This window comes from Oncorhynchus gorbuscha, linkage group LG18 (genome assembly GCF_021184085.1).
Source record: "Oncorhynchus gorbuscha isolate QuinsamMale2020 ecotype Even-year linkage group LG18, OgorEven_v1.0, whole genome shotgun sequence".
In the NCBI taxonomy this organism is placed as follows: Eukaryota; Metazoa; Chordata; class Actinopteri; order Salmoniformes; family Salmonidae; genus Oncorhynchus; species Oncorhynchus gorbuscha.
In genome coordinates this window covers 5,809,820-5,821,625 of record NC_060190.1, presented here as the reverse complement: position 1 = coordinate 5,821,625, position 11,806 = coordinate 5,809,820, and the positions used below count along the sequence as shown (strand labels likewise).

Below are 11,806 nucleotides of genomic sequence, written 5' to 3'. Positions count from 1 at the left end.
TGTCATGTTTTGTCATTTATTATCTTGTCTTGTCCCTGTGCTTCCCATTCTATTCGTTTCCCTCTGCTGGTCTTATTAGGTTCTTTCCCTCTTTCTATCCCTCTCTCCCCTCCCTCTCTCACTCTCTCGCTCTCTCTTCTCTCTATCGCTCCGTTCCTGCTCCCAGCTGTTCCTATTCCCCTAATCAATCATTTAGTCTTCCCACACCTGTTCCCGATCCTTTCCCCTGATTAGAGTCCCTATTTCTTCCTTTGTGTTCCGTTCCTGTCCTGTCGGTTCCTTGTCTAGAATTCACCGTGCTGTGTTTGTGTATCGCCCTGTCGTGTCGTGTTTTCCTCAGATGCTGCATGGTGAGCAGGTGTCTGAGTCTGTCTGGTTCAAGTGCCTTCCCGAGGCAACCTGCTGTTCACCTGCTGTTCAAGATCGAGTCTCCAGTTTGTCCTCGTCATTTCGAGTGAAAGTTGTGTTTTTTGTTTGTATTTACTTTACTGGATTAAAGACTCTGTTTTCGCCAAGTCGCTTTTGGGTCCTCTTTCACCTGCATGACAGAAGGAACCGACCAAGGAATGGACCCAGCGACTTCAGACGCTCGTTACACTGCCGTCGAGATCCAAGGAGCCATGCTCGGCAGACACGAGCAGGAATTGTCTGCTGCTCGCCATGCCGTGGAGAACCTGGCCGCTCAGGTTTCCGACCTCTCTGGACAGTTCCAGAGTCTACGTCTCGTGCCACCTGTTACTTCCTGGCCTGCCGAGCCTCCAGAACCTAGGGTTAATAACCCACCTTGCTACTCCGGGCAGCCCACTGAGTGCCGCTCCTTTCTCACGCAGTGTGAGATTGTGTTCTCTCTCCAACCCAACACATACTCTAGAGAGAGAGCTCGGGTTGCTTACGTCATTTCACTCCTTACTGGCCGGGCTCGAGAATGGGGCACAGCTATCTGGGAGGCAAGGGCTGATTGCTCTAACAAGTTCCAGAACTTTAAAGAGGAGATGATTCGGGTTTTTGACCGTTCAGTTTTTGGTAGGGAGGCTTCTAGGGCCCTGGCTTCCTTATGCCAAGGTGAACGGTCCATAACGGATTATTCTATTGAGTTTCGCACTCTTGCTGCCTCTAGTGAGTGGAACGAGCCGGCGCTGCTCGCTCGTTTTCTGGAGGGACTCCACGCAGTGGTTAAGGATGAGATTCTCTCCCGGGAGGTTCCTTCAGATGTGGACTCTTTGATTGCTCTCGCCATCCGCATAGAACGACGGGTAGATCTTCGTCACCGGGCTCGTGGAAGAGAGCTCGCATCAACGGTGTTTCCCTGCTCCGCATCGCAACCATCTCCCTCCTCTGGCTCAGAGTCTGAGCCCATGCAGCTGGGAGGGATTCGCATCTCGACTAAGGAGAGGGAACGGAGGATCACCAACCGCCTGTGCCTCTATTGCGGAGTTGCTGGACATTTTGTTAATTCATGTCCAGTAAAAGCCAGAGCTCATCTGTAAGCGGAGGGCTACAGGTGAGCGCAACTACTCAAGTCTCTCCATCAAGATCCTGTACTACTTTGTCGGTCCATCTACGCTGGACCGGTTCGGGTGCTACATGTAGTGCCTTGATAGACTCTGGGGCTGAGGGTTGTTTCATGGACGAAGCATGGGTTCGGAAACATGACATTCCTTTCAGAGAGTTAGAGAAGCCTACGCCCATGTTCGCCTTAGATGGTAGTCATCTTCCCAGTATCAGATTTGAGACACTACCTTTAACCCTCACAGTATCTGGTAACCACAGTGAGACTATTTCTTTTTTGATTTTTCGTTCACCGTTTACACCTGTTGTTTTGGGTCATCCCTGGCTAGTATGTCATAATCCTTCTATTAATTGGTCTAGTAATTCTATCCTATCCTGGAACGTTTCTTGTCATGTGAAGTGTTTAATGTCTGCCATCCCTCCCGTTTCTTCTGTCCCTACTTCTCAGGAGGAACCTGGCGATTTGACAGGAGTGCCGGAGGAATATCATGATCTGCGCACGGTCTTCAGTCGGTCCCGAGCCAACTCCCTTCCTCCTCACCGGTCGTATGATTGTAGTATTGATCTCCTTCCGGGGACCACTCCTCCTCGGGGTAGACTATACTCTCTGTCGGCTCCCGAACGTAAGGCTCTCGAGGATTATTTGTCTGTGTCTCTTGACGCCGGTACCATAGTGCCTTCTTCCTCTCCCGCCCGGGGCGGGGTTTTTTTTGTTAAGAAAAAGGACGGTACTCTGCGCCCCTGCGTGGATTATCGAGGGCTGAATGACATAACGGTTAAGAATCGTTATCCGCTTCCCCTTATGTCATCAGCCTTCGAGATTCTGCAGGGAGCCAGGTGCTTTACTAAGTTGGACCTTCGTAACGCTTACCATCTCGTGCGCATCAGAGAGGGGGACGAGTGGAAAACGGCGTTTAACACTCCGTTAGGGCATTTTGAGTACCGGGTTCTGCCGTTTGGTCTCGCCAATGCGCCAGCTGTTTTTCAGGCATTAGTTAATGATGTTCTGAGAGACATGCTGAACATCTTTGTTTTTGTCTATCTTGACGATATCCTGATTTTTTCTCCGTCACTCGAGATTCATGTTCAGCACGTTCGACGTGTTCTACAGCGCCTTTAGAGAATTGTCTCTACGTAAAGTCTGAGAAGTGCTCTTTTCATGTCTCCTCCGTTACTTTTCTCGGTTCCGTTATTTCCGCTGAAGGCATTCAGATGGATTCCGCTAAGGTCCAAGCTGTCAGTGATTGGCCTGCTCCAAGGTCACGTGTCGAGTTGCAGCGCTTTTTAGGTTTCGCTAATTTCTATCGGCGTTTCATTCGTAATTTCGGTCAAGTTGCTGCCCCTCTCACAGCTCTTACTTCTGTCAAGACGTGTTTTAAGTGGTCCGGTTCCGCCCAGGGAGCTTTTGATCTTCTAAAAGAACGTTTTACGTCCGCTCCTATCCTCAGCTACTCCTGACGTCACTAGACAATTCATTGTCGAGGTTGACGCTTCAGAGGTAGGCGTGGGAGCCATTCTATCCCAGCGCTTCCAGTCTGACGATAAGGTTCATCCTTGCGCTTATTTTTCTCATCGCCTGTCACCATCTGAGCGCAACTATGATGTGGGTAACCGTGAACTGCTCGCCATCCGCTTAGCCCTAGGCGAATGGCGACAGTGGTTGGAGGGGGCGACCGTTCCTTTTGTCGTTTGGACAGACCATAAGAACCTTGAGTACATCCGTTCTGCCAAACGACTTAATGCCCGTCAAGCTCGTTGGGCGTTGTTTTTCGCTCGTTTCGAGTTTGTGATTTCTTACCGTCCGGGTAGCAAGAACACCAAGCCTGATGCCTTATCCCGTCTGTTTAGTTCTTCTGTGGCTTCTACTGATCCCGAGGGGATTCTTCCTTATGGGCGTGTTGTCGGGTTAACAGTCTGGGGAATTGAAAGACAGGTTAAGCAAGCACTCACGCACACTGCGTCGCCGCGCGCTTGTCCTAGTAACCTCCTTTTCGTTCCTGTTTCCACTCGTCTGGCTGTTCTTCAGTGGGCTCACTCTGCCAAGTTAGCTGGTCATCCCGGTGTTCGAGGCACTCTTGCGTCTATTCGCCAGCGCTTTTGGTGGCCGACTCAGGAGCGTGACACGCGCCGCTTCGTGGCTGCTTGTTCGGACTGCGCGCAGACTAAGTCGGGTAACTCTCCTCCTGCCGGTCGTCTCAGACCGCTCCCCATTCCTTCTCGACCATGGTCTCACATCGCCCTAGACTTCATTACCGGTCTGCCTTTGTCTGCGGGGAAGACTGTGATTCTTACGGTTGTCGATAGGTTCTCTAAGGCGGCACATTTCATTCCCTCGCTAAACTTCCTTCCGCTAAGGAGACGGCACAAATCATTATCGAGAATGTATTCAGAATTCATGGCCTCCCGTTAGACGCCGTTTCAGACAGAGGCCCGCAATTCACGTCACAGTTTTGGAGGGAGTTCTGTCGCTTGATTGGTGCGTCCGTCAGTCTCTCTTCCGGGTTTCATCCCCAGTCTAACGGTCAAGCAGAGAGGGCCAATCAGACGATTGGTCGCATACTACGCAGCCTTTCTTTCAGAAACCCTGCGTCTTGGGCAGAACAGCTCCCCTGGGCAGAATACGCTCACAATTCGCTTCCTTCGTCTGCTACCGGGTTATCTCCCGTTTCAGAGTAGTCTGGGTTACCAGCCTCCTCTGTTCTCATCCCAGCTTGCCGAGTCCAGCGTTCCCTCCGCTCAAGCGTTTGTCCAACGTTGTGAGCGCACCTGGAGGAGGGTGAGGTCTGCACTTTGCCGTTACAGGGCACAGACTGTGAGAGCCGCCAATAAACGCAGGATTAAGAGTCCAAGGTATTGTTGCGGCCAGAGAGTGTGGCTTTCCACTCGCAACCTTCCTCTTACGACAGCTTCTCGTAAGTTGACTCCGCGGTTCATTGGTCCGTTCCGTGTCTCCCAGGTCGTCAATCCCTGTCGCTGTGCGACCTGCTTCTTCCGCGACATCTTCGTCGCGTCCATCCTGTCTTCCATGTCTCCTGTGTTAAGCCCTTTCTTCGCACCCCGTTCGTCTTCCCTCCCCCCTCCCGTCCTTGTCGAGAGCGCACCTATTTACAAGGTACATAAGATCATGGACATGCGTTCTCGGAGACGGGGTCACCAATACTTAGTGGATTGGGAGGGTTACGGTCCTGAGGAGAGGAGTTGGGTTCCGTCTCGGGACGTGCTGGACCGTTCACTCATTGATGATTTCCTCCGTTGCCGCCAGGATTCCTCCTCGAGTGCGCCAGGAGGCGCTCGGTGAGTGGGGGGTACTGTCATGTTTTGTCATTTATTATCTTGTCTTGTCCCTGTGCTTCCCATTCTATTCGTTTCCCTCTGCTGGTCTTATTAGGTTCTTTCCCTCTTTCTATCCCTCTCTCTCCCTCCCTCTCTCACTCTCTCGCTCTCTCTTCTCTCTATCGTTCCGTTCCTGCTCCCAGCTGTTCCTATTCCCCTAATCAATCATTTAGTCTTCCCACACCTGTTCCCGATCCTTTCCCCTGATTAGAGTCCCTATTTCTTCCTTTGTGTTCCGTTCCTGTCCTGTCGGTTCCTTGTCTAGAATTCACCGTGCTGTGTTTGTGTATCGCCCTGTCGTGTCGTGTTTTCCTCAGATGCTGCGTGGTGAGCAGGTGTCTGAGTCTGTCTGGTTCAAGTGCCTTCCCGAGGCAACCTGCTGTTCACCTGCTGTTCAAGATCGAGTCTCCAGTTTGTCCTCGTCATTTCGAGTGAAAGTTGTGTTTTTTGATTGTATTTACTTTACTGGATTAAAGACTCTGTTTTCGCCAAGTCGCTTTTGGGTCCTCTTTTCACCTGCATGACATTAATAGACCAATAACAGCTCATTTTCAGTTTTCCCTCCCCACTCAGACCACTTCCAGACGGTGCTCTTTGCGAAGAAGAATGATTTTTTAACAATTTTAATTGAAAACAATCACAGTGGTGCATATATTCTCAGAAATAGTTGAAATATTGAGATAAGCAGCTACATTACCTTTAAGTAAGCATCTAGATTAATTTGAATTAGATGTCATAAATGATGTGAAAAATAATATATCTTCTGCTTGTACCTTGGTAACAACATTTCTAAAACGAAATGGTTGTGTTTGAGAGATCAGAGAGAGGAGAAAGTGTGAGAGAAAGAAATGAAGCTGTGAATATTTGTGTGGGTAAACAAAGGTGCTAAACCAAGAGGTGGTTTTGTAAAAAGTGTCACATTGTGACAACCCACTAAAACCCAAACTCATATTTCTTCAGCAGACTGAAGGTAGCTGAAAAAGAGGAGCCAGTCGGACTCTGAATAGTCTTTCTAACCCATTTACATTGAGTAGTTCAATGAACAGCTTGTGATGGATTTGCCACTGTGAAATTGGAGCTGGAATGAATTGAAGGAGTCAGAGAAAGGAGTTTAGAGGCTGGTGTAGATTAATGACAGTGAGTGCAGTGCGACCAGCTTCATAATCAGTAAAGGGAGTTCTCTCTGCGTCTCAATAAATGTCTACATGTAGCCTGGTCCCAGGTCTGTTTTGCTGTCTTGCCAAGGTTCAGTGTGACAATGACAAGAGCTGGGACCAGGCTAGCTGACAGGTGGATCCCTGCCCACATGCTACAATGCCAAGATGCTGTTGTTTTCTCATGCCAAAATGTATTGTTTTTTTCTAAGGTTATTTCTGCTAGCATTATAGTTAATTACCTATAATAAGCACGAGGGGAGTGTGGCTGTCAAAATGCGGGTAGAAAATCTCAACCATCAATCTTTCATTTCTCAAGTTTGGCTTCTACAGGTACGATGCCCTAAATCTGTCTCTTTCTGTTTCCGTCTACTGTCTCTCCCCCCCATCCCAACCTCCACACGGTGCAGGTCAGTCCCAGCTGTCTGCATGTCTCTTTTATTCCTCTCTTCCCTCTCTTCTTCATTAAATCTCCCTCTCTCCTCTCTCCTACATATCTCTCACCCTCCAGAGGTGTTGGTCTGTCCCAGCCATCTGAATCTGTCTATTTCTGTTCCTCTCTTCTCTCTCCTCCTCCCTCTTATCCTTCTCTCTCACCCTCCAGAGGGTCCCTGGTCTGTCTCAGCCTTCAATCTGTCTCTTTCCATTCATCTCTTCCTCTCTTCCTCTCTCTCTCTCCTCCCTCTCATCCTTGTCTCTGACCCCCCAGAGGTCCCTGAATTCATCCCAACCCTCAATTTCTCTTTTCGTTCCTCTCTTCCCTCTCATCCTCCCCCTCCCTTACTCACCCTCTAGTCTAGGGGTATTAAACTCTTACCCAACGAGGTCCGGAGCCTGCTGGTTTTCCATTCTCCCTGATAATTAATTCCACCCACCTGGTGTCCCAGGTCTAAATCAATCCCTGATTGGAGGAGAAGAAAGGAATAAAACCAAGTGGTTCCAGAGTTGAGGGCTCTAGAGTGTCCTGGCGTAACAAGGAGTATCCATCTTCATTAAATGTGTGTGTGTCTCACCCTCCAGAGGGTCCCGGGTCAGACCCAGCTGGCTGATGATGTAGCGAGGGATGTCCGTCTTCATCAGGTGTCCCTCCTTGGCGTGGTCCTCCGCTGCCTCCAGCAGGTGATAGAACTCCTCTGGGTTGAACTCCTACAGAGAGGGGGGGAGACAAGGAACCATATACACAGTTACACAAAAGCTGCCAGTCTGCCACATAAACTTGATGTAGTATTGACTTTTCTGGATTGAACTCCTGTACATGAAGGGAAGGGGGGACAATGTATATATATTTTTTACCTTTATTTAACTAGGTAAGTCAGTTAAGAACAAATTCTTATTTTCAATGATGGCCTAGGAACAGTGGGTTAACTGCCTTTTTCAGGGGCAGAATGACAGATTTTTACCTTGTCAGCTCAGGGATTCGATCCAGCAACCTTTCGGTTACTTGTCTAACGCTCGAACCACTAGGCTTCCCTGCCGCCGGTATTCAGAGGAGGGGGGACAATATTGACAGTACTGTCTGTGGTATTGAGAAGAGGGGGGACAATTTTGACAGTACTGTCTGTGGTATTGAGAAGAGGGGGACAATTTTGACAGTACTGTCTGTGGTATTGAGAAGAGGGGGACAATATTGACAGTACTGTCTGTGGTATTGAGAGGAGGGGGACAATTTTGACAGTACTGTCTGTGGTATTGAGAAGAGGGGGACAATTTTGACAGTACTGTCTGTGGTATTGAGAAGAGGGGGGACAATATTGACAGTACTGTCTGTGGTATTGAGAGGAGGGGGGACAATATTGACAGTACTGTCTGTGGTATTGAGAAGAGGGGGGACAATATTGACAGTACTGTCTGTGGTATTGAGAGGAGGGGGGACAATATTGACAGTACTGTCTGTGGTATTGAGAAGAGGGGGGACAGTATTGACAGTACTGTCTGTGGTATTGAGAGGAGGGTGGGCAATATTGACAGTACTGTCTGTGGTATTGAGAAGAGGGGGGACAACATAGAGTGTAACAGACTAAATCTGCCACATCGACTGCCATTGTGTATGGTATTGTGTGTGCTGTTTTGAGTTTAACTGGGGAATCCTACAGGCTGAAATAGTGAGCTAATAAACTGCTGGGTACTAACATGGTCATAACTTTGAATTGCTGCTCCAATAAGCCCTACAGCTGATTAACATAGCCTTTTATTCTGTCCTCTGGGCATCTCTTTCATTCACCCTTTGTGGAGGGATATAACACTGTTATTAGAAACCAGAGTACCTGGGGCTGGGAGGAGAAGGTCATTTCCCGGTTTCAGTGTTCCGAGGATCAACTGTTCCCTGGCCTTGCCAACTAAGATACAGATGAGAGGAGTGAACCCATAGAAATAGAAGGAATATAATAGATTATATTTCTTTGAGTAAATTTACAAAGTTCCCTGGATTGCCAGCGATGATGAGTGGAGTGATCATAGATTAGAGACACAATATAAGACTAATATAAGTCTTGTACTGGATTCTGTGGGAGTGAAGCTCTCTGCACAGAGTTCTGCTCTGCTCTATGTACCTCTATGTGGGATAATGTTCTTCCACCATGGCTCTGACATTTCACCAAATCAGAGGAGACTGTGACTAGAATGCCAAATGAACTGAACCCCCCTCTCTCTCCCTCCAATTCACGTTCTCTCTCCTCTCTCCTCTCTCCCTCCACCTTTCCCTACCTCTTTCATTCTACTCTCTCTCTCCATCTCTCTCCTCTGCATTTTCCTTTGTCTCTCCCTCCATCTTTCCTTCTATCGCTTTCTCTCTCCCCCCTCCATTTCACTTTCTCTCTCCCTCCATCCTTGTCTACCTCTTCCCTCACACTCTCTCTCTCATATAACTGACACAAGCAGAAGCATCCAGCCTGACCCTATCGACCTCTTCCGCTGGTCGCCATGGCAACGGGAAGATGAGACGCAACAGCAGAAGGATGTAGGACCAAGCGTTTGACAGGCAGGGGAAGCCATCAATCAGAGTGTGTAAATCCAGGGACACTCCAGTGACTTATGTACATTTTTTTATTTATTTTTATTTAACCAGGTAGGCTAGTTGAGAACAAGTTCTCATTTGCAACTGCGACCTGGCCAAGATAAAAGCATAGCAGTGTGAACAGACAACACAGAGTTACACATGGAATAAACAATTAACAAGTCAGTAACACAGTAGAAAAAAATAAAAAAAAATAAAAAAAATGGGCAGTCTATATACAATGTGTGCAAAAGGCATGAGGAGGTAGGCGAATAATACAGTTTTGCAGATTAACACTGGAGTGATAAATGATCAGGTCATGTACAGGTAGAGATATTGGTGTGCAAAAGAGCAGAAAAATAAATAAATAAAAACAGTATAAAAAAGTATGGGAATGAGGTAGGTGAAAATGGGTGGGCTATTTTCCTATAGACTATGTACAGCTGCAGCGATCGGTTAGCTGCTCGGATAGCTGATGTTTGAAGTTGGTGAGGGAGATAAATGTCTCCAACTTCAGCGATTTTTGCAATTCGTTCCAGTCACAGGCAGCAGAGTACTGGAACGAAAGGCGGCCAAATGATGTGTTGGCTTTAGGGATGATCAGTGAGATACACCTGCTGGAGCGCGTGCTACGGATGGGTGTTGCCATCGTGACCAGTGAACTGAGGTAAGGCGGAGCTTTACCTAGCATGGACTTGTAGATGACCTGGAGCCAGTGGGTCTGGCGACGAATATGTAGTGAGGGCCAGCCGACAAGAGCATACAAGTCGCAGTGGTGGGTGGTATAAGGTGCTTTAGTGACAAAACGGATGGCACTGTGATAGACTGCATCCAGTTTGCTGAGTAGAGTGTTGGAAGCCATTTTGTAGATGACATCGCCGAAGTCGAGGATCGGTAGGATAGTCAGTTTAACTAGGGTAAGCTTGGCAGCGTGAGTGAAGGAGGCTTTGTTGCGGAATAGAAAGCCGACTCTTGATTTGATTTTCGATTGGAGATGTTTGATGTGGGTCTGGAAGGAGAGTTTGCAGTCTAACCAGACACCTAGGTACTTATAGATGTCCACATATTCAAGGTCGGAACCATCCAGGGTGGTGATGCTAGTCGGGCATGCGGGTGCAGGCAGCGATCGGTTGAAAAGCATGCATTTCGTTTTACTCGCATTTAAGAGCAGTTGGAGGCCACGGAAGGAGTGCTGTATGGCATTGAAGCTCGTTTGGAGGTTAGATAGCACAGTGTCCAATGACGGGCCGAAAGTATATAGAATGGTGTCATACATATAGCTTTGAATGTCAACTGGACAGTTGGAGGAGTTCATTTCAACTGTCATTGAATGAGGTGTTGGCCCATGGCAGCACTGTATGTGGGTGGACGTTTTACAGTTAGGAAAATATCCTTAGGCATTTAACTTAATGCTGTGTATGTAATGACTCATATAAAGACATCTTTGACCTATATCTATGAAAACAAGGGATGTGTTTTGGTTAAATACACCGCACAATCTGTCATAAAGTTAGCCTCTAGTATCGTTGATTTAGCTACAGGGAAAAATGAGAGAGGGAGACAGATTAAAGGGGATGAACAGTATGGAATGTTTGTGTGTCCCAAATGGCATCCTATTCCCTACATGGTGCACTACCTTTGACCGGAGCCCTATGGGGGCCTGGTCCAAAAGCAGTGCACTATATAGGGAATAGGGTGCCATTTGGGACCATAGAGTTCTGTTCTAAAGTAGTGCACTATATAGGGAATAGGGTGCCATTTGGGACCAGAGTTCTGGTCTAAAGTAGTGCACTATATTGGGAATAGGGTGCCATTTGGAATAGTTGGCAAAACAAACATATTTTTCATGATTATAGCTATATTATCAAAATCTATAAAGCAAAGCACGATTTGGGGTTCATTCATTAGTTTTTAGGATTCTAATCCTGTTGAAAAATGATGCAGAAAGTATCATTTACATTCTTAAAACATAAGTTGAAAATGTTACTGTTCCTGCTACCTGTTGTTGATTATGAATGTGTTTTTAAATGTCCACATTCATAATCAACATGCTGAAATAAGTTGTGATATTTTGAAGGCCAAAAATAAACATTACGCCCTACACATACATATGTCACACTTGTGTTCAGATTAGTTAAGTTGAAATAAGTTGCTTATAAACTGCACACACACCAACATTTACCAAGCAGCCACTCTACACTTTGATTGGCTTGTTCTACTGTAATCAAAAGCTAGCGCAAATTAATCACATCACTATTGTCTATAAAGATCAATGGAACTGGGACAATAACCGGGGTGACGTGTACCGTTTGCGCTCTTCTAAAAGATAAAACCACAGCTAACTTGGGTAAACTACTTATACCTGTCGATAGATGAGACCCTGTAGTAGCCATTTATCAACTCATCTCGTTGTGTCACGTTTACAGTAGATGGCCAATACGAAAAGGAAACAACACTTTTTTGACTGGAACATTTCAACGAATCATCACCTCACAGGTAGACCTACAAAGTGACAGGGGTTTCATTTCAGTGCTAGCTTGACTGTCAAATAAGTGGATTTGTTTGTGGCCAGCAACTTTTTTTTTAAAGCAAAATCAATTTAGTATAATCTTGATATTAACATCACCAATCTGAGGTAAAAAGATGTTGATGTGTTGACAATTCAAGCTTGTACAAGGTAGTTAACACACTTTCCAAATTAGGGGAATTAGCGCAATATGAAATAATTTGATATGACAAAATAATTCAACATGTCAATTAAGGGATGATAGAACAGCATATATTGCCCACTCACAAGCTATTGCAACAATTCCACATA

The 11,806-nt window shown here is 46.8% G+C and overlaps 2 protein-coding genes across 2 annotated transcripts in view; one reads left to right on the top strand and one right to left on the bottom strand.

Annotated features, from left to right (window-relative positions):
* plppr2b (phospholipid phosphatase related 2b) overlaps nucleotides 1–6,854 on the top strand; it is a 42,990-nt gene extending 36,136 nt beyond the window's left edge. Inside the window, exon 4 of the mRNA XM_046311252.1 lies at nucleotides 6,792–6,854. Coding sequence (XP_046167208.1) covers nucleotides 6,792–6,854 — 63 coding nt within the window. The remainder of the gene's footprint in view (nucleotides 1–6,791) is intronic.
* An 85-nt stretch (nucleotides 6,855–6,939) lies between these two features.
* LOC124003178 (microtubule-associated serine/threonine-protein kinase 1-like) overlaps nucleotides 6,940–11,806 on the bottom strand; it is an 8,188-nt gene continuing 3,321 nt past the window's right edge. Inside the window, exon 6 of the mRNA XM_046311251.1 lies at nucleotides 6,940–7,142. Within this exon, the coding sequence (XP_046167207.1) occupies nucleotides 6,951–7,142 (192 nt within the window). The 3' untranslated portion in view covers nucleotides 6,940–6,950. The remainder of the gene's footprint in view (nucleotides 7,143–11,806) is intronic.